At 53.7% G+C, this 22,167-nt stretch overlaps 1 protein-coding gene across 4 annotated transcripts in view; it reads left to right on the forward strand.

Annotated features, from left to right (window-relative positions):
• Nucleotides 1-5,745: 5,745 nt before the first annotated feature.
• Nucleotides 5,746-22,167, forward strand: part of RHOBTB2 (Rho related BTB domain containing 2) — a 32,615-nt gene continuing 16,193 nt past the window's right edge. The window contains exons 1-10 of one of the 4 annotated variants that reach the window (XM_082470708.1): nucleotides 5,765-5,851; nucleotides 8,340-10,138; nucleotides 12,680-12,866; nucleotides 14,190-14,391; nucleotides 15,031-15,134; nucleotides 15,661-15,846; nucleotides 16,503-17,521; nucleotides 17,812-17,930; nucleotides 20,077-20,227; nucleotides 20,736-20,960. In XM_082470708.1, the coding sequence (XP_082326834.1) occupies nucleotides 12,694-12,866; nucleotides 14,190-14,391; nucleotides 15,031-15,134; nucleotides 15,661-15,846; nucleotides 16,503-17,521; nucleotides 17,812-17,930; nucleotides 20,077-20,227; nucleotides 20,736-20,953 (2,172 nt within the window). In that variant the 5' untranslated portion in view covers nucleotides 5,765-5,851; nucleotides 8,340-10,138; nucleotides 12,680-12,693 and the 3' untranslated portion in view covers nucleotides 20,954-20,960. Of the gene's footprint in view, nucleotides 5,852-8,339; nucleotides 10,139-12,679; nucleotides 12,867-14,189; nucleotides 14,392-15,030; nucleotides 15,135-15,660; nucleotides 15,847-16,502; nucleotides 17,522-17,811; nucleotides 17,931-20,076; nucleotides 20,228-20,683; nucleotides 20,961-22,167 lie in introns of those variants that run through there. The other 3 variants (XM_082470709.1, XM_082470707.1, XM_082470706.1) reach the window with 3 other exon arrangements.

Raw genomic sequence — 22,167 nt, forward strand, 5'->3', positions numbered from 1 at the left:
ATGACCCCCTCCCCACTCTGGGAGCTCCCTGAGTTTTCAGGCAGTGGGATCCATTTCTCCAAAAAGAAACTGAGCGCATCCCTAGTCCAACTTTTCACCCTCTCATACTCCCGGCTCACCCAATTTGGTTCTTTTTTTTCTAGTCACACCTGGCCAAGAAATCTCAGGCTTGCTCTAGGAATTCCTTCCAGGGCAGCCGAGATGCCAGGCCAGCCTGCTGTTACTTCCTTGCAAAACTTTGAGCAGCAGAGTGAGGGAGTCCTTTTGTTTTAGGAACCAGGCTGAGACCAAGGCTTCTTGGGACTCGAGGGTGTGTGGAGCTCACAGGTGGGCGGCCATGGGCCTTGGCAAAGGTGGACGTGAGCACAGCTTGGCTGAGAGGGGCCATGTGAGGGCACCATTTAAGGATCCAGCTGACCATGTTTACAGATAACCTTTGCCCCAAGCTCTAAGGTCCAGTAACTTTGGGTCTTCTCTTTGTCTTCAGACCTCTAGGACTCTAAGGCATATTTCCTCATTTCTAGCTGTTAGGACCTGTCAGTTCCGCTGTTGGAGATTATATTTAATATATATACATTATATACACACACGCACACACATCCCATCAGCTGAGTTAAAAACCCATGCTTGAGGCACGAAAACATTTCCACATTCTTGACTCCCTGTGGGGCAAGCTGGGGTAAGTATGGGCTGGAGGGGGACTTTGAGGCAAGTTTCAGCTGGTCCGTTCCTGCTTCTGTGCTTTCTGTTTCCCTAAAAACATCATATGATAACATCACACAGTCAGAATTTCAAAACGGGGGGAACATCACCTAACAGCCCTGTCCGGTCTCCCGCAGGAGGAAACTGAAACCCAGAGATTAAAGCATGGTGCAGGGGCTAATAGCCTGGCAGGGGCCACAAACTCCCTGGGTGACTTTCCCAGGCCGTTTTCTGCTCTGGGCCTCAGTTTTCTCATCTGTAAGAGGAAGAGGGTTATTTTTAAATGAATTAAGAACACGTGAATGCTCTAAAATCAGGGCATGAGGTTGGAAGGGGCTCAGGGGCTGTGCGGTCTCCTCTCAGAGGCTCCGAGCCAGCTGCCAGAGTGGAATTCTCGCTCTGCACTGCGCTGACAAGTCATATCACTTCCTGAAGCTTCAATTTCCTCATCTCCCCAGTGGGGATAATAATAGTACCTCCTTACAGGATGGTTTTGAAGTTTAAATATAGTAGTACCTGTAGCCCAATCGTGGGCATGTAATAAACTCTCAATAAATTATTATTGGGATTTCCCTGGTGGTCCAGTGGTTAAGACTCCGAGCTTCCACTGCAGGGGGCACAGGTTCAATCCCTGGTCGGGGAACTAAGATCCCACATGCCACGTGGTGCAGCCAGTAAATAAATAAATAAAATTTTAAAAATAAATAAATTAATAAAAATTATGATTATCATTATAATTAAACTTAAATCCCTGGATGGCATCACTATCATTTTATAATTCTCACAATCTCCAGCAGTGTCTGGCCCTAATAGGCACTTAACATGCATGTGATAATTGAAAGAAAGGCTACATGAACGAATAAGCAACAGGTCTCATTTTTTTCCAGACACCCAGGATATGAGATGGGACTTGGGTTGCACGGCAGGTCCTGTGCCTTCAGCCTGGCAGGGCTGTTAGTGGCCCACGTGGCCTCTGCCTGCCAAACGGCCACCACACGGGCCGTGCAGAGGCAGAATACGGTCTGGGCTCTGACTGATGCCCCCCAGCACCAGGGATCCCCGGCCCTCGGTGCTGTGTGTATCAAACGGTGGATGGGGAGGATGTAAGTGAGGTCCGCTGGAGCCACCCTGCTGCCCCAGGGGTTCCCTGTCCGAGCGTGGAGATGGTGGTGCAGGGTCTTCTTTTGGGGCTAGGATTCTACCCAGAGCTCCAGCTCCCCAAGAGCTTTCTGTGGGCCTATCCTAAGAGGAAGAAGAGGGATGGGTTGGCAGAAAGGTAGGGTGACTGGGGCTGAACGTTCCAGAGAAAGTGGTAAGCCCCAGACTACCAGACTAAGCCGAGGCACGTGTTCAGTGGCCTTTGAAGTGCCCGGACTGTGGTTCCAAGTGGCCACATAGCAGCAATCACTGGCCCTGCCACTCTGCCCAGGGGCCTGTGTCACAGGCTGTAATGGGCTGACCTGTTCTCTGGGAACCTTCCAACTCTGAGCACCGCGCTCCTTTCCCCTCTGTGTCCTCCTGTCAGCCCCGCTGTGCCCTGGTCCGCCACCCTTCTCCCCAGCTCGCTCCCCGTCTTGCCCTGGGGGTCCAGTACGCGGGAGTGACCACGCCCTGCAGAGCAATGCTCTGGCTGGGACAAGTCACACTGGACTCTCCACGCCCACCTTCCCCCTTCTTAGCCATTGAGCCTCTTCTCAACCATGATCTTGGGAGGGGCTGCAACTTCCCCCCCAGTTAGTAGCTGCCTGCTAACCCTGACTGGTTGGAGCCTAAGAGAGGGCTTTCGGGTCCAGAGAAGCCCAGAGACGATGCAATTGCCTGGTTGGTCCCTCACCTCTGTCACCACCTCAGGAAACTTCTGGTCAGCACTCCCTGGCCGCCCGCCCCGGATGACCGTGCAGGGTTGAATAATGCCCATATGGCGTTTTAAGAATGCCCAATAATACCTGGTGGTCCACTGGCCAGATGTCCTCCTCTTCTCTGACCAAGCCAGAGCCACGTGTGTGTATCCTTATAGAAATCTCTGCCAGGAGGTGTGGGGAGGGAGAGGAGCAGATGGGGAGACAAAGAAGAGGGGGAAGGAGAGAGAAGGGGAGAGAAGCAGAAAAGAAGGGGTCTGTAAATGTGGATGGAGTGGGTCCTTGACAGATCCCAGACTTTGTGGGGACAGAGCTCCGGGGAGCTGGGGAATTCTCTGTCTCTGGTTACAAAAAGGCAGGGTCAGAGTTGATCTTCCAGGTCAACACCCGATTTTACTGAGAACCCCAAGGGCATGGGAATCCAGCTTTGATCTCCAGTGCCTGTCACACCGTTCTCTTTCTTGTGTTGTTGGAATCCGAGCACCAAGAAGGCGCCAGGGCCAGGGCAAAGGGTGCAGGGTGGCTCGTCAGGGAACTCAGGGCGCAGAGGAGGACCAGGTCGTTCCCTGGATAGCCCCGCACAATCCTTTAACCTGGGCCAAGAGCAGCTCCAACCCCAAACTCAGGTCTGACTACTGACATGCAGCAATGCCCAAGGGGGTGTCTGTTCAGGCTAAGCTGACCTTGACAAGAACACTGAGCCCTCTAAGTGTTTACTAAACAAACTCTGTCCTCTGAGTAGGGCAGCCAAATTTAACCCAGCCTCATTGTCATGCGGTTATGTTTTTAAGATGCTCCATTCCTTTATCTGGAAGCAGGAAATAGTAATACATGCTCACAGTGGACCACTTCTGAGGGCCAACAGAAAACTTTCCCATCCCTGACACCAATTATTATCTCTGTGAACTCTAGCACAACCAGCTACCGAGGGAGAAAATTGGGTCAGAAGAGAGGAGATTGGGGGCTCCTGGCCACACACCTCCCCTGTCCCTCTCTCCTAGACCCCTCCCTGCCCCCTCTCGAACACTGCAGCCACATGGAAACCTGTGGGGAACAGTTGGGGCTTTTTATAATTTTATTTGTTAACAGTTCAGGCTATTTTTTTTTCATGCTGCAAGCGATGCCAATGCCTCATGAAAATGCTGCAAAAAAAAACAAGTCTATTTTGGGGTGATCGGCCTCCTCAGAGCTTCTCACTTGTAGCTCTGCAGGCTCCAGGAATGGGCCTGCCCTCTCTCAGAAGTTCTGCAGCTTGCCTGAAGTTCAGGATCTCGTGCCCAGGTGCACTGGCTAGGGGATGCATTTTTGTCCCCCTCTTGTCATTTTCCTGCCTAGAAAGCAGGGCAGAAGAAACACCATCTAGCTTCTTTCTGCTTCCAGCTGGCCTGGCAGTGGCTTCCGGTGCACTGTCCTGAGAAATGAACATCCCAGGAGACTCGTAGTGGATCACGTCTTTCCCCCATGGCATTCGTGGTGATGGTACTTGCAGCTCTTTAAAGACATAAGTCAATAAGTGCTCCAATTTCTCTACTGAACGAAGCGCTGTTTCAAAGCTGCAATATCTGTTTCGTGGAGGCCTCAGCCAGCTGCGCAGGGCCAGGGGAGAGGGGCTTGGGTGGGTGGGCAGAGGGGTCTACCTGCTCAGAACTCTGCTAGCAAGGGCTGGCTATAGCCTGGCCAGACCTGAATGGGAATGGATTCTTCAGTTCCTGCTGGAAGCAGCCCTGCCAGCCCCACGGTGTGGCTGTAGGAAGGCTGCAAGGACCAGCTGGGCTTGGAGGATCTCAAGCAGAATTCACTGCCTCACCTGGTTTGTTCATTTTCTCAGGACCGTCCCCCAACCCCATCCCCGCTACTCCCCAGGCGCTGGGCCAAGGTGGGTCTGAAATTTTCCAACCCTGGTAGGTCAGACTGTCAGAATTCCACCCCCCGATCCTCGCCCCATGCCCTCTGTGCTGTCTGCTTTCCATAGGCAGCCCTGGGGTGCACAGGAACACATGGCACCGGTCTTCCGTTCCAGCGTAGGTCTGTGATGGAGAGAAGGCGGAAGTGGCGGAAGAGTTCAAGGGACCACACAGTCTCTGATCTCAGCCCGGGAAGACGAGAAAATCATCTAGCCACCCCTTGACTTCGGGCAAGGAATACTGTTATCCTCAATGGGGGACCAGAGAGATGAAATTCCTTGACCAAAGTCACATAGCCAGTTCCTGATGGAGGGGTTACTAGAACTGAGATCGGCTCCTCCTCTGTTTTGGTTTCCTTCACTCTGGGCTCTTGGGGCTGCTGTGGTCCACATCTCTGCCCTCACTGGGCTTGGGGGGCCTCCTCTTCCCTTGGCTTCCTTCTGTCTTGTCACCACCCTGCCCCTAGGGGGTTGTCACAGAGATACCCTTCCATTACCCTGAAATGACACAGTGCCATCTGTTTCCAGAGGTCTATGGCTGGCCTCTCTAAGCCCTTTCTTGATCATTCCCTATTTCTCCGGAAGTTCTAAAATTTTCTTTGGCTGAATTGGTCCCCAAATTGTGACTGACCACTTAAGGAAGCTGAAAGTGGGGACGATGGCAGAATGAGGTTCACTCTCTGCCTCTTACCATGTGTCTAATCCCCCCACCCTCCAGCCCAAAATGCTTCCTTCTGCGCTCAGCCTTGGCAGCCATCAGCTGATATTTTACTGAGGCCCAGTTTGAGTCAGGAGCTGCTCCAATGAAAAGGACAGCCAATAAGATATAGGCCTTCCATGTTAGGAACTCATATCAGATGTCAGTGCTGGAATGAGCCTCAAAAGTCACCTGACCCAACCCTTGTACATGAGAAAGCTGAGGCCCAGAGAGGTCTGGGAATTGTCCAAAGTCACACAGTTGCATGAGGATGGAATCCAGGTCTCCTGATGGACAACGGATCGATCTTTCCAAATTACCAAACCAGTTCAGAATGTGTAGATGCCTGCAGCATGGGATGGCCCATAACCCCAGTTCTTGCCCCTCAAGGAGCCCCTTGTCTCCCTTTGATGGCCTCTCTCTTAGCCCCGGGGCTGAGTGTCTCAGCCCATCGGGCCTGGACAGCAGAAGCCATGCTCTTACCTTGAGTAGGACCCTCTGTTTGGGCTGATCGACCTGGTGGTGCCTCTTTGCATTACTCACAGTGTGCTCATTCCTTCTCCCACTCTCTTCCCCTGCCCTGCCCCCTTCCCTTCCATCCAGCCCAACGGGAGCCTGGAGGGAGCACAGAACAATGGCAGCCCGAAGAAAAGGCCAGTACAACCTGTGGAAGCCCTCTCTGGACAGCATGTGAGTAGCCACTGGGTGATGTCAACTCCTTCCCCATCAAGTTCTGTACCCCAAACGTTTATCCACACGTCCAGGATTTATTGAGCCCCTCTTGAGTGTCTGTTGCCAGGCGCTAGACCAGCACGAAGGGTACTCTTTTGAATAAGCATAGTCCCTTCCCTAAAGTGTCCTCAGTACTGTGAGGGACAGAGAGACCCAATGATACAGCAGGGTGACTGATATTTTTAGGGAAGTGTAGAGGAAGGGTAGGGAACCTAGACTTTGCAGGGGATACTCATGGAAGACTTCCTGGAGGAAGTGACATCTAGGCTGAGATTTGAAGGGTGAGTAAGCATTATCCAAGTGAAGGGGGTGGAAAGAGGAAGGGTGTTCAGGCTGAGGGAGTCACTTGAGCAAAGGTCCAGAAGATTCCTGTCTCCTCGCAGAAACCTGAAATTCCCACCGAGCCCTGGGCAAGGAGGCTGAGAGACTCCAGGCTTCCAGATTTGGCTCCTTCACCCTGCAGGGGCTCTGCATCTTGAGAAGCCTCTGACTCTGCACATTGCTGGAGATAGGGTCAGCCCACGTCAGAAGGCCTATGGGGTGGGCTTCACAGAGGCTCGAGTGTTCCAGGAGAGGGGCGAAGAGAAGACAGGCTAGCAGCCCACAAATAGTTGAAGGGCTGAAGCTGCTTGGGAAGCAAATGGAACATGCAGGCTGGAGGAAGTCACAGTGGGAGGGGTCTGCATAGCTTGGGCTGGTACCAGGGAGGGACCTTCAGAGCCACAGGGAGAGGAGGGCTTGGTGGCACTGGCTGAGAGCCTGCTGCATGGGTGCATTCCTGAGAACCAGATGGAGAGTTCTCTCCCCAGACCAGCCTCCTGCTCACGGGCTTCAGGAAAACGGCAGCGCTTGATGTCCTGGAGGAGGGAGGTTATGGGGATAGATGGAGGGGGTGACTTTGGGGGACAAGTTCAAGGGGTTTATGTCATTGGGCAGGAGGAGTCACAATAGGGCTGTGGTAAGGGAAGAGATTTTTTGGGGAGGTGGGAAACTAGAAGGGAAGGAACCCCTCAGGCTGCAGCGAGGCACTGTCCCCTCAGGGCAAGTAAGCCTGGCGAGGAAGGTCCTTGCCTGGGCCGCCAGCAGAAAGGCAGTGCGGACACCCAGCCAGCCAGTTATATGGGGGAGTCAACAGCCCGTCCTGAAGTGCTCCAAAGAAACACACAATGGTTCCAAGCTGCAGAAACTGGGAAGAGGGGGCTGGTGTGTGTGTGTGTGTGTGTGTGTGTGTGTGTGTGTGTGTGTGTGTGTGGTGTGGTGTGTGTGTAACAGAAGAAAGCAGGAGGCAGAGAGAGAAAGGCCAGGAGCCTTTCTGGAAAAACTTCCCACACAGGCCTGACTTTAGACATACAGTTGACCCTTGAACAACAAGGGTTTCCACCGTTCGGGTCCACTTATAGGCAGATTGTTTTCCAATAAATATGTATACAGTTGGTGCTTCGTATTCACAGGTTTCTGCATCCGCATGGAAACCTGAGAATAGGGAACACCAACTGTATTCATTGTACTTTGCCATTTTATATAAGGGACTTGAGCATTTGAGGATTTTGTTATTCCCAGAGGGCTCCCGAAACCAATCCCTAGCAGATACCAAGGAATGACTGTAATCTGAAGCGAGGAAAATGGACGCCCCAGGGCTGGGATGGGCGGGGTGCAAGGTGAGGGGGAGTGGGGAGGCTGCCTGCGCTATGAGAGGCTGCTGAGGGCTGGGAGCTGGGGCCTGGGTCAGAGGGCTCAGAGCGGGCCACTGACAACTCCTTGGTTGCTGGCGAGGGACCCAGCCTCAGGGAATGGCCCTGTTTTCCATTGGAGGGCTGGCAAAGATGAAGCAAACATGGTAGCCAGATCCTTGGCCTGGGAGCCAAGATCTTGAGGCTGTCTTGAGTAGCTGGGAGGCATGAATTGAGGGCCAGGGTTGGGTGGGAAGAAGGTCTGGCATTGGCCACAGTTGGGGCAGAGGCTGAGGGCTGGGTCTTGGTAGTGATCTGCCTCTCGAGTTGAGAATCTTCAGTTGCCCTGATGAGGAGAAAAAGCTGTGATCTGGTGCCTCTTTCTCCAAAAAGAGAAAGGGCGCATAGCTGCAAGCCCTGTTGCCCCATGACTTTGGGGAGAGGTCAGTTCTCTTTTCCTGCTCTGTGCTGCACTGGGGCTCTGCCTGTTGCTGGGATGTGTGAAACGTGAAGCCAACAGGCTGGTGCTCTGGAGTGGGTGGAGGGATCAGGATGTCAGACACCCTGGACCCCCCATGGTGCCCATGCAGAGATCTCATGCTGTGCTCTTGGCGCAGAGGATGGGGTGAGGCTCTTCAACACCAAACCTGTGGGAGGAGCACACCTGTACACAGCTGAGTTTCTTTCCTAAGCACGTGTTCAAACCATTGCTCTGTTTTATGAAGAGGGAGTCCTAACTAGTAGCACCCTCGATCATGCTTAATCTCTTCTTCCAGCTCTAGGTAGATTCAGAAGGAGGTGGGGGAAGCATCCCTCACCAATCACGCACTTACTGAACATGGACCAGGCTGGAAAGCATGAACACCTTGGTGGGCAACTTCCAATTATATGCATTCATAGATGGGAAGCATGCTTCAGACAATACAAAATTCATTTTTTATTTGGCTTTATTTTTTGGCAATTATATGTTGCAGAAACTAGTATTAAAGTGGATTTGCATTCTCAGAGCACAAGTTGGAGGTGTGATGGAGGGGGTTAAGTGGGAGGCACGTCAATCTGGGCTTTAAAAATTGTCCAGATGTAATCGACAAGATGGATAAAACCAGACTGAGCTGACTACTGTAATTACTAGCAGTCAAGATCCTCATAATCAAACTAGCCTTGAACATGGAAACTTCCTTTGAGGACCACTCACATTACAGATGTCATCCCTTGTAATCTATTTTACAGAATTTTGAGACAGAGAGCCCAAAGGTGCCTTAGGTAATGTCTCCAGGGCTAGTGTCTTCGTGGCATTTCTTTCAGAGGGCAGAAGATACTGGTGAATGCCAGGTGGCAATAGGATGAATGTGGGATGGAAGTGGAGCCTGCTGGAGAAGAGGGACGGGGGCGGGGGGGGGGGGGAAGGCTTCGATGGGAAACAGGTGCAGGTGGTACAGGGCCCACCCTGAAACTCATTAAGGGCCATGGAAATTGGAGACATAGGCTGTAGCTGCAGGGGTGATGATGGAGGGAGGAAGGCCCTCAAATGCCAGAAAAACGGCCCTGCCGGCAGAGGAAACGCTGTCTTCCTTTTCCCATGGGAAGCGGTGGAGGCCTGGGGCTAAGTAAGGGTCAAGGCAAAAATGTCGAGTTCCCCTTCCCTAACTCGCACCCCTTTCAGGGCGGACTAGGACGCTCTAGGAGTTCTTTCTCAGCCTCCCGGAGGAAAGGGGGGAACCCCGTGGGAGTCCAGTGAGGTTTTGATCCTCGCCAGGTAGAGGGACGCTGCCCCAGCACGAGGGACGAGCCGATACCCTCTACGCCGCTTCCCTCCCGGAGTGGGGGGAGGTGGGGGGAAGAGGAGAGGGAGCGAGCGGCGTCGCGAGGCGGGGCCGGGGGCGGGGCCTCCGAGACGCCCAATCCCCTTCTTTCTCCGCCCCTTCCCCGCCCACCGACCCCTTTCCACCAACGGAGCGCCGAGATGGGAGGCACCTGTCACGGCTGGCGTCCTGGGTACGATTTTGCCCCACCTTTTTTCCTGCCTTCTTTCTTTCTTTTTTTTTTTCCTTTCCCTTTTTGTGAATGAAAAAAGGAGGTCGCGAGCGGTCCCTGGGACTGCGGCGCTAGGCGTCTTTGTGGCCGCGCCTTCGGAGCGGGCCCGGGCGCGTAGCAGTGGCGGCCTCGCCACTCTAGCCCACTCCTGCTCGCTGCCTCCAGCCTCCACAGCCAGAGGACCGTTGGCGGCGGCGCGGCCCAGCCGCGGAGGTCGGAGCGGCCGCCAGCTGCCCGGCTCCGGCGTGCCTCCATGACTCTGGGCGCCGGGGGCGCGGGGAGATGCTGATCCGGAAGAGGCAATGGCTGCAGTGCCGCGCGCGCGGCCGCTCCCTGCCCGCTGTCCGGCCCGGGCTGCTCTGTCAGAGTTTTTGATCTAACGCGAACCGGGCCCGGAACCAGAGCGGCAGCAGCGCGACGGCGCCGGCATCGTCCTAACTTGCACGCGCGGAGTGACCCCAGCCATTTCACTAAAATGAGCGTGCTTAGCAGGAAGAGATGTGTTCCTTACGCTAGAAATTACCCCGTCACATGTAGCGGTGTAAGTAAATGATTAATTTCTGTTATGGCTGGGTTGCAAGCAGCCTCTGGAAACGCGCCGCTTCCCCTCTTCTGCGTCCTCCCGGGCCCTGTCTGCGCTCCTCCTGACTTCCCTTGGGCTTCCGCTCTTGCCTGGGCTATAGCTTCGGCTGCTGGGGTCTTAGGGGGCGGGGGACTAACATTTTCTTGGTTTATCTAGGGAAAGGAAGATGACTTGATTGCCGTGGCGTGTCGTGGCCTTCCCCCTTCCCCATTTAAAATTTTTTTTAATTTTTATTTTGCATGTGTGTGCAGAACAGTGTGCAGGAAAAAAGGTCCAGAGTGGTGGAAATGTTTCCGTTAAAAACCAATGGAATGTGTTTTGCTCGCTGTTCTGGAGATGTTTCTTTCCACACACTCCATTGCAGTCTGTGCGTCTGAGTTCTGCCAAACTACTGGGAGAAATCCTTAGGGCTGTTTGTTGATGTTTGAAGAGGCTTATTCTGTGTTTAGGCTTGCATTTTTTGTTAATATGACCATTCAGGATCCCTTTGGGCCCTGCTGCCCATCGGGTCTGTGGAGGGATTCATGTCTTTGCCTTCCCCCATGTTACAATGTCAGTGACCTGGGTGGGAGCCTCTTTTAATTGGAAGGCCACCCTCTCTGCTTTTCTCTTCCTGATCCTATACATCCTCCTTGATTTTTACCTTCATTTTCAAGATATTTTGTATTTTGTGTAAGATGCAGGATGTGGGGTATTGGTTGCTAGGAGACAAAGCAGGCTCCCAGGGAGATTCTGTTGTTTCCTTGACAACCAGACTAGGGCAGCTACAGATGAACAAGCCTCCTATCAGCTGTGGGAGGGAAAGAGGGGCTTTTCTGGGCTCTGCAAAGAGTGTGTGTAGGTGTGTGGGTGTGGGACTGGGAGCCGGTGAGGTTTGCAGCTAATTTGAGCACACCTTTCATTTTGGCCTGTCCTGAGTTCAAAGAGCTGGGAGAGCAGTGGGCAGGAGGCTGTTTTTGGAGAAGGGAACAGGGATCATGGGATGGGGTGGGAAGGGAGCACCTACGTGACGCTGGGATCATTGAGGGAAAGGAGTGGCCTGGGGGTCGTGATAGCCAGGGCAGGTGGCGAGGAAGCCATAGCATATGGAGGTTAGTCAGGAGGCTCAGAAGGAATGGGGATGAGGCAATTGTGCAGAAAAGTCTAGAGTCATTGAAGGAGAGAGTGCCAGAAGGAAAGGGGAAGTTGAGAAGCTTACTGAGTGGGTTGTGCCATTGTATATAAGCAGTGATACAGTAAAGTAGCAATATTCTTGAGCAAAAATTAGATTACTGTTGGCAGTGGCACCATATCTCCAGTACAGGTCCTTTTAAAGACAGGCCTGATTAGACTAAGAGTTCTGCTGGCTTAATTGGGCCAGTGTGTATCTTAAAGAGAGATATAATTACACATATAGATATGTAATCCAGCATTATATAATACCACATTACATAAGAAGGCAAATACCTCCTTTTGGCCCAGGCTTTCTTGGCGTGGATTTACCAAGATTCAGGAGACTTTCTTTGGGAGCCTTCATACCCATTTTCCAGAAGGGCAGATTGCGGCCCAGAGAAGTGAAGTGATTTGCCCTTTCCCAGATCTGACAATGAAGTTTGCCAGTCAGGCAGTTGGCACAGGGGTGGAGTGGGTGAGAATGATAAGAGTCGGGAGGAAGTCAAAGGACAAGCTGGGGAAGGACTCAGGGACAGCTGGGGAATGGATGGGGAGGGGCTGCTCCGCTGGAGCAGCACCCAACAGGTCTGCTGTCTAAACTCACAGCACAGTGTCGCCCTCCCGCTTGTTGGTTAGCTGTCCCCTGCTTAACCACAGAGGTGCATAAGGTGTGCCTGAGTGTTTGAATCATAGACTCGGTGATCTTGGACCAGCACTGAACTGCTCTGCTGGTGTTCTGACACCCTCCTCGCCATCCAGCTGCTCCCGGATGTAAGAACTGATGTGCCTGCTCCGTACCTCCTCATCCCCCCTTCTGCCTACACACCTCCGTGCTGCTGGAATCTAAATTTGAGAAGGAAGTTCTGTGGGCTAGTAGGTTTTTATCTTTCTCCTACAGCTGCATGTATTTGTATTTGGGATTCTATCTGTTTTGTTCTTCAATCGATAAAACAGAAACCACAACCCAGAAGATTCCTCCTAGCGCCAACACATCCTCCCCGCTGCCTGACTTGAGACCAGGAGCTGTCAACATGGGGTTCCCGGTCCTCAGTTCAGGAGAGAGAGCAGCGGGGAGGCAAGATGGTCAGCAGAATCATGGTTGCTTGCTGGGGAGGGCGAGCAGGGGCAGAGGAAGGAGAAGGAATGAGGCAGACGGTTGCGCTGGAGACTGGCGGGGGGGTGGGGGGGAACCTGCACGGAGACCCCTTGTTGTTTAGATCCTGTAAAATTCCAAGAAGGGGGAGGCGCTTGTCTCATTGAAAAGTCCTTGCTGTACTTTTTGCTTAGGTGGCTGAGATGCATCAACTCGAGCAAATCCCAGTTGCCATCGTTACTTGGATATTTCAGGTCTGCATTCCTGCATGCTGGCATCCAGTTACAGCCCGGCATGGTGGCCTGACTCTTGGGCTGGATGGCTCAGCAGTGAGGGTGCCTGGGCAGCCTCCAGGACTCCTCTGAGCTCAGCCTGCCTTGGCCTGGGAAGGATTCCTCCAAATTGCTCCAACCCCCAGCTGACTTCAGGCGCACAGAGAATGTGAGCAGGGGCAGGCCAATGACCCTGGCAAAACCAGGCTTCCTAATAACGCCTGCATCTACCCCGACCCTCTCTCTTCAGCTCTTCCAGGAGGTGGACGCCAACTGCGAGGCTGCCAGCAAAAGCCCCTTCAAGCCGAGGGCCCCCTCCTGGGGACAGCTTTTTAAACACTGACATGACATTTTGACTACAGAAGGGACTTCTGTTTGTTGATTTGAGCAATCCCTCTCTGTGGGTGGGCAAGCCGCTTCCTCTCTACCCAACACAGAAGGAAACGAAGGCAAATATTTGCCCGGAAATTCAGGCCCAAGTTTCTGACTCTCTGCTTCCCCATTACCCATGCAGTCAAGTTAGCGAGCTTCCTTCCAGGGTTGCCAGTGTCTGGGGGCTTCCAGCCTGAGAACCCTCCTCCCCAGGAAGGAGAAGTGCGGAAAGGAGCGTATCTCACTTCCCCTGAAACTGGTTGCAGGATGCTTGGAGGGTAGGCCTGGGTAGGGGATGGGAAGGCCCATTGGTCTATTAGCCGTGGGGTGTATCATCCCAGGCCCGTAGTTACCCCCACTGCCATCTCAAAACAGGGCCTGCTGCTGAGTGAGCCACGTAGGCAACGGGACAGGCCCAGAGGAGGAGCGGGGAGGCCTGTGGACTGCTCAGGTGCATCCGGAAGCCTCCTCAGCCCAAAGAGCCTGGGCTGAAAAACTCTGGCGTCTCCATAAAGGGGGCCGGGGTTGAAGGATAGCCATGGGCAGGCTGGGGCTTGGAAATCCACAACCAGAGAGGGAGAGAGACAAAGGTGGAGGCCAGGAGAGCTGCTGCCCAGCTTTGACAAGTCCATTAAATTTTAAAGCGGCCCTGCCCTCCGGCATGCTGGGAAGGGGTGGGGACCTGGCCGTGACTCCGCTTCTCTCAGCTGTTTGTTGTGCTGCTGCCACAGCCCTGCTGGCTGGAGAAGGAGAGCCGATGATGACTGAGCTTCCTAGGCAGACACTTCTCTTCCCGGGAGGGTGGGGACTGGCCCTGGGCAGACTCCGCCTTGGCATCTCTCTCAGGCATCCCCCCCATCCCGAAGCCCCACCGGAGGATGGTGGCAACAGGAGGGAGACCAGAGGTTCACCTGGTGGAGCTGCACCTCTCAGCCTGAAGGGGCTCCCGTCTCCTCCGGCCCCTGCAGAGCTCTTGCCCAGAAAGCCGCCCGCTCCTTCCTCCTCCTCTCCGCTCAGATGCTTGGAGAGGGGGCAGCCCTGGCTGAGGAGAGCAGCTGGCCCCGGCCCTCCGGGGGCTGGCATGCAAAGCTGTCTTCACCACTTCTCTCCTCTCCCTCAGGTCCCAATTAATGGATTCTGACATGGATTATGAAAGGCCAAACGTAGAGACCATCAAGTGCGTGGTAGTGGGGGACAACGCTGTGGGCAAGACCAGGCTCATCTGTGCCCGGGCCTGCAATGCCACCCTCACCCAGTACCAGCTACTCGCCACCCACGTGCCCACAGTTTGGGCCATCGACCAGTACCGGGTGTGTCAGGAGGTAAGGCTGGGCGTCCACGCCACGCATCTGGGCTTCTTCCCCAGGGATCACTCCAAACGGGGCCCGTGCTGAGCTCATGGAAGCCCCTTAGGGGTCGGGTGGAGGCAGCTGAAGAGCACGGAGCCCCGGGAGGGGGGTCTGAGAGGAGCCCCCCCTCCAGGGGAGGGGTCCTTGGCTCTTTGTGTTTTGCATGGCTGAGCTCTTGTGCATAGAGCATATGCATAGCATCTTGTGGAATCATAGCCCCCAGTAATGGGGAGCCCTGAAGGGGGGAAAGGGGTGGTGCTTTGGGGAGATGAGAGCTGGTGGTAGGAAAGAAGCTGCCAGCTAATGATACCAAAAGATCAGAGGCTCGGAAGTGTCCAATGGGCAGGTACAGTTGGGAACAAGGGCAGGCTCCCTGTGAGATCCCGTCCACTCCCATAACGGTCTGCCCTCTGAGAGTCTCTCACCTCCTGGCCAGCTCTTGTTAGTGAGTCTGCAGAGATGGCACCTGCATGAAGGTGTTTTAAGGCACACGTTGGGAGGCACTAGGTGTCCCTCCAGCCCCCATGTTGCAGGACCCTCAGGAGTGAGCAGGCACGCAGGGCCTCCAAGAACCATTGCCCTAGATTCCTGTCCCCCTCCCTGCTCCCACAGGTGCTGGAACGTTCCCGAGACGTGGTAGATGATGTCAGCGTGTCCCTCCGCCTCTGGGACACCTTTGGAGATCACCACAAAGACCGTCGCTTTGCTTATGGGAGGTAGGGAAGGCCCCCGGCTGCCTGCGGGGAGCCAAGTGGATGGCTTTTCCCTGCTTTCCCCGAGGTATGAAGCGACTCTGTGAAACTGAGCCTGGGAGGAAGGAGTGGAGAAAGCAGCACGGGCAGAGCCTCGAGGGGGCGGCAGCCTGGGTGGTTTGCGATCAGGACGCCTGGTTTGAGTCCTACCCTGTGAAGCAGTAGCTCTGCGACTCTGAGCAATTAGGAAAGCTGTTCTGAGATGAGTTTTCGCAGATGAGATGGTAAAAAGTGGTCATTTCTAACTCACAGGATAGCTGTGAGGTCAAAACAAGAGTCTTTGAAAGCTCTAAAATGCTAAGTTAGGGGTGCATAAACTAGAGGTGCTGTTATTATACGTTCTGGGTAAGATCATGTGAGCAGATCCATATGACAGACGTGGGACTGTAGTGTAGGGGGTGCAGGTGGGTATGTGTGTTCCCCCTCGTTCCAGGGGCAGGGAACCTACCACTAGCTTTCTTTGCCTGTAACCTCACTCTCCCACCGCCAGATCCGATGTGGTGGTTCTGTGCTTCTCCATTGCCAACCCCAACTCCCTCCACCATGTCAAGACCATGTGGTACCCAGAAATCAAGCACTTCTGCCCCCGAGCACCTGTCATCTTGGTGGGCTGCCAGCTGGACCTGCGCTACGCCGACCTGGAGGCTGTCAATAGGGCCAGGAGACCCTTGGCTAGGTAGGGGGTGCTGGTGCCTAGGGAGGGGAAGGCGGCAGAGGGGGTGCGGGGGGTGTCTCCCGGCTTCCTGCTCAGTCCTGAGGGAATCCACTGAGCCTCACATCTCTCCCTCCATTTGAAGCTAGCTCATGTAGGGAGACAACAAGAGTTCTCATTCTTTCATTCACCCATCCATCCATCCATCCATCCAGCTATCCATCTGTTACACACTGAGTGGGCCATACTGGGCTAAGCATCATGAGGAGAGAAGGAGAGGGAGTCTTTGCATGAAGGGGGCTTATAATCTTGCTGAGAGATGAACTTGATAGGTGAACATGTTAAAAACCAACGTGGAATGTTGCATGCTAATTGCCAGAGAGGTGGTTATTGCTACCACTGTTTTGAGCTGGGGAGATCACCAGGGCCTGGCATAGATATGGAGGGCTTCCTGGAAGAAGAGGGGATTGGAAGTGAGCCTTGAAGGACTAGTAGGATTTAGTGAGACAGAGGAGGAAGGGAGTGGAAATGAGCAGGGCAGGAATGGGGCTTAGGACACGGATCCTGAGCAGAGACCCTCCAGCCTAGTGAAAAACAGACAGGCTCTGGAGAGCTGCCTCTCCCCGCCCCCCGCTCTCTACCACCAACATGAATTTGGCTTCCCTTCTTGAACCTGCCAGGCCCATCAAGCCCAATGAGATCCTTCCCCCAGAGAAGGGTCGGGAGGTGGCCAAGGAGCTGGGCATCCCCTACTACGAGACCAGCGTGGTGGCCCAGTTCGGCATCAAGGACGTCTTTGACAACGCCATACGTGCAGCGCTCATCTCCCGCCGGCACCTGCAGTTCTGGAAGTCCCACCTCCGCAATGTGCAGCGGCCTCTGCTGCAGGCACCCTTCCTGCCCCCCAAGCCGCCTCCCCCCATCATTGTGGTGCCCGACCCCCCCTCCAGCAGCGAGGAGTGCCCCGCCCACCTCCTGGAGGACCCGCTGTGCGCGGACATCATCCTGGTGCTGCAGGAACGTGTGCGCATCTTTGCCCACAAGATCTACCTCTCCACTTCCTCCTCCAAGTTCTACGACCTGTTCCTCATGGACCTGAGTGAGGAGGATCTGGGGGGCCCCTCAGGGTCAGGAGGCCCCTGCCCGGAGGACCACCGGGGTCACCCTGATCAACACCACCACCATCACCACCACCACCACGGCCGGGACTTCCTGCTTCGGGCAGCCAGCTTTGATGTGTGCGAGAGTGTGGAGGAGGGCGGGGGCTCCGGGCCCGCTGGGCTCCGGGCTTCAACTAGCGACGGGATCTTACGGGGCAACGGGACAGGGTACCTGCCTGGGAGGGGTCGAGTGCTGTCTTCCTGGAGCAGAGCTTTTGTGAGCATCCAGGAAGAGATGGCAGAGGATCCACTGACTTACAAATCCCGGCTGATGGTGGTGGTGAAAATGGACAACTCCATCCAGCCGGGGCCCTTCCGGGCTGTTCTCAAGTACCTGTACACAGGGGAGCTGGACGAGAACGAGCGGGACCTTATGCACATCGCCCACATTGCTGAGCTGCTCGAGGTCTTTGATCTGCGCATGATGGTGGCCAACATTCTCAACAATGAGGCCTTCATGAACCAGGAGATCACCAAGGCCTTCCACGTCCGCCGGACCAACCGGGTTAAGGAGTGCTTGGCAAAAGGCACCTTCTCAGGTATGGAACGTGCCAAGGAGCTGATGTCCAGAAGGCAGGGGAGTTCCCTCCAGGAGCCTTCTGAGGTCCAAGCAGCATTCTAAGTCATCTCAGCTGCTGATGTCCTGGAGACACAGTGGCTCTGCTCCTGAAGCCCAGTGTCCCCAGCCTGAGAGCGTGGTCACATAGTACTTCACAGCCTGTGGCTCAGAAGCAAGCAGGTTGTCTGGGCGCACTGTTGACCCTTAGGGTTGGTTGTCCCACATTCTTTCCCCACATGCTCACGTGATGCCTCTTCTCCACCCGGACAGATGTGACCTTCATCCTGGATGATGGCACCATCAGCGCCCACAAGCCCCTGTTGATTTCCAGCTGTGACTGGATGGCTGCCATGTTTGGGGGGCCGTTTGTGGAGAGTTCCACCAGGGAGGTAAGGCTAGGATGGGAATGGTTGGGAAAGAGAGAAACTTACTCCCTTCCCATCTGAGGCATCTGTCACTTAATGGTACTTTCTTCAGCCTTGACTGTGTGCAAACCACTGAGTGATGGGCCCGAGAGAAGTTTATGAGATGGTTCCCACAGCCAAGGACTTTCCAATATACCAGGATAGGGAATTACGGTAACATCTTAACTCTACAGTTTAGAAGACACTTTCGATTCGTTGTCTTATATTGTCTCACACGTGACTCTTATAGCGTAGCCTTCCACTTTACATGTAAGGAAGGTGAGGACCTGAGAGGTTAAGCGACTTATGCAAAGCTCTGTAAGTAGAAAGGAGAGGGTAGGACTTGAACTCAAGACTTCTGATTCCTTGGCTCTATACATTGTACCTTGCTTTCTCCCGGACCCACGTGAAATAACTAGAAAAATATTTAGTGTGTCCCAAACTGAATCCATCACTGTTTTTAAATGTAGGTTTTATTATAATTGAGGTATGGTGAAGCCAACAGATCAGGAAAAAACTGCGTTAAAAAGATAGATTGTTATACTCACAGATCTCAATGGGAGGGGCACACAGCATCTGGGGACATTCAGGGAAGCACCAGGTTGGGTCATGAGGCAGAGGGAGTAAGGGGAACTGTGGGCAAGAGCCTTTATTGTCTCTTCCATGGGAAGGAACAGGTGAAGCAGGGTAAACAGGCTTAGGGTTGGCTAGTTTGAATAATTTCCTCAGGCTCTGGGGCATAGGGGCTGTCCTGAGTCATCTAGTACCTGGCCCTGGGGTAATTAGGGCAGGGGGAGAGAGGCCTGGAGTGTGAGAGCAGATAAAGGAGATAACTGGGGGTGTGGGCTCTGGATTGTTTGGTTTGCATATGAAAGGCATGATCTCAGGTGAGTCCTTTATTATCTCTAGGAAGTCCCTCTAGGGTCAGCAAGGCCCCAAATTTCAAAGCATCAGAATACAGAAACTAGAAAGAAACACTTCATGCAATCACCCTTCCCTTAATCAGGGCCACTCCAACCCCTTGTTCTCACTGGTACCGCTGCTTTCTTGGGCACCTAGACTGGAAACGCAGAGTTGGAAGGGGCCTGTCAGTGTGTCCTTAGAAATATCCTCTTAAGTCTATTCTCTCAAGTCTGTTCTCGCCTTTCCATTCTCCCAGCCAAGCCGAGTAGCCCAGGCCGTGGCCCTGTTCTCCATCTTCTCTGAACTCCTGCACCATTGACTGTCCATCACTCAGCCTTGCAATTAACAAGGTCCTTCTGTGTGCAGTGGCTTCAAGTTCTGAGGGTCCACACCCCGTTTCCCCAGCTGGTCTGTGGTTTCTCTTGAGTGTAGGGACTGGGCCTTTTACTTCTGCTGAGTACCCTCCTCAGCGCTGGTCCCTTAGTCAGTGCTCAGCAAACACTTGAATGAAAAGCAGGACGAAGAACAGTGCAGCAGAGCGTCCTATGATACAGAGTAGGGATTTCCTAAAATTTCTGGGAAGGACGTCCTTCCGGTAGGCGAAGTGGAGGGGTTCAGATTTGAGTCGTCTCTGCTCCTTGAAGCGTGAGTTGGTTTGGGACGTGCAAAAGTGTGAGGCTGGGGACTCTCCAAAGCCGCAGGGCCCACCACTACCACGGAAGCAGCTGTAAAGCTCCAGCTGATTCCCAGTGCAGCCTGGAGAGACCGGCGTCTGATGAGAAAGCAGTTTTTGTGTCGGTGCTGCTCTGAAGAGGTCCCAGAGCAGCAGCTTCAAGCAGCCCGGAGACACCAGCTGGTGTCTGCTTTGCTCGTTCGCATCCCACTTGCACTGCTCCCTGAAGGGCTGGGAGGGGCTGGGTGCAGGTGACCAGAAGGACTCCTGCACACATCCTCCAAGCCGGAAGGATGCTAGCAAGGTCCTCTTAAAAGCTGTTGGAGCCCTGCTCATAGGTGCTCAGCAGCTGGGCTCAGCACAGGCTGTTGCTGTGGGAGACCAGCCTTTGGGGAAGGGGGCTTCTGAGCAGGTCCAGGGGCCGCGAAGGGGTGGCTGCCTGTTTGGAGTAGCCCAGCTAGGTGGGCCAGAGCCTTCTGAGTCCCTCGGAACCGAGTTCCTCTTTCCCTACAGCTGGACCTCACCGCAGCCTGCTCTGTTCCTTCCCACCCGCAGGTGGTGTTTCCTTACACGAGCAAGAGCTGCATGAGGGCCGTGCTGGAATACCTGTACACCGGCATGTTCACCTCCAGCCCCGACCTGGACGACATGCAGCTCATCATCCTGGCCAACCGCCTCTGCCTGCCGCACTTGGTCGCCCTCACAGGTAACTAAGCTCCGGGGCCTCCCGGGAGGAGGAGTCGGGGACCCGCAGGAGTCATGATTTCTCCTCTCACCTGTCTCCTCCTAGGGGACAGGCCACGAGCACCCAGGGAATACGTTTGCATAAAGTGAAATACGTCGGTGCGTATTGGGGTTGGGTGGGGACATGGATGTACGGACGTGTGTGAGAGATCCTCGGTGGGAGCACCTTGTAGGCTCTCTCCAGAGGTTATCTGGGCCAGCAAAGTGGGCTCCAGCAGACGCCAGGGCCTGGTGTTCTTATCAGCTTGGCCGCACTCATGCAAGCTTAAGAAGTCAGAAAGAAAAGAACACCGTTCCTCATTTCTCCCCTTGCTCCTCCCCTTCCTCCTTCCTTTCCTTTTCCTTTTCCTTCTCCTTCTTCTCCTTTCCCTCTTCCTCCTTCTTCTCTCCCACCTTCACTTTCCCTTTCTTCTTCTAGAAATAGACAGCAGACATTGACCTGCCACTCCTAATTCCTTGATTCCTTGTAGATCCTGAGAGCTCGAGCTCAGCTTTCAGGATGGACCAACCCCAGAGATGGGTTGGAGCAGGGACTGAGGCAGGAGGGAGACCAAGGAGCAGGAGTTCGGGGTCCAAGGGCTGCAGGCGAGATGGTGCCATCCCGAGGAGGGGTATCTGGGGCCTGCTGATGTTGGAGTCGACATTTGCATTGCATTGGTGTTGGCGTTGCTACCTGTACTGGTGTTGATGTCGAGGTTAGTATTCTTGGGCGGGTCAGGGGTCAGAGAGCAGGGCCTCAGATACTGAGTTGAGGTTCAGGGAAGGACCCGGTGTCAGAGCTGCTGGGGCCCTGGGCAGATGATCAAGGTTGGGACTGAGCTATGAGGGAAGCAGTGATCCCATGATGAGAAATGAGTTGAAAGGTGGGACTTGGTCCCAGGAAGAAGGGAGAAATCATTGATCAGAACCAAATGTTAGGAGCTGAGCCTTAACATTAAGGGCCTTAACTCCCTCTGCAGAGGGAGTCCAGGGGACACCGAGGGCTTTAGGGCAGGGAGCGAGGGGGAGGCTGCTAAAGCTTACAACTGCGGAATTCCCTGGCGGACCAGTGGTTGGTTAGGACTCCGCACTTCCACTGCAGGGGGCACGGGTTCGATCCCTGGTCGGGGAACTAAGATCCCGCATGCCACACACTGTGGCCTATAATAAATAAATATATAAATAAATAATAAAGATCAGAGCCGCAACAATATGTCATCCATGGCCATCCATGAAAAAGTGCTGTGGCCTTCCCAGAGCACAGAAAACTGTCCAAACTCTTAGACCGAGTAATTCAACGTTTGAAAGGCTATCTACAAAGAAATGACCCACATGAAAAAAACGTATAAAGGTGTTTAAGTTTGTTTCATCATGGCAGGTGATCAGAAACAAGTCAAATAGGCACCATTGGTTAAGCACACATGGGTAATTTTCACAAGGTAGCGATTAAAAATGTTAATCACTGCTCCGTGGAAAGGCTTATAGAAAATAACATTGAATGACTTTTCCAGTGAAATGCTCCATACGTGCCAAAAAACATATTTAAAAAATGTGTTGTGTATGTACCTTGTCAAGGATCAATGGAAAATGCCAAGTATGGTGTAATAAGTGGTGCTTTGTGTTTAGTGATATATGCTTCCTATGAAGTTATTAATTCAAGCTTAAAATTTTTTTTTAACATTTATTTATTTGGTTGCGCTGGGTCTTAGTTGTGACAGGTGGGCTCCTTAGTTATGGCACGTGGGCACCTTAGTCGTGGCTTGCCGGCAGTGGCATGTGAACTCTTAGCTGCAGCATGCATGTGGAATCTAGTTCTCTGACCAGGGATCGAACCTGGGCCCCCTGCATTGGGAGCGTGGAGTCTTAACCACTGCACCACCAGGGAAGTCCCAAGCTTAAATTTTTTTTAATGTTAAATATAAC

The sequence above is a fragment of the Balaenoptera physalus genome (genome assembly GCF_965194825.1).
Source record: "Balaenoptera physalus genome assembly, chromosome: 7".
NCBI classification, from domain to species: domain Eukaryota; kingdom Metazoa; phylum Chordata; class Mammalia; order Artiodactyla; family Balaenopteridae; genus Balaenoptera; species Balaenoptera physalus.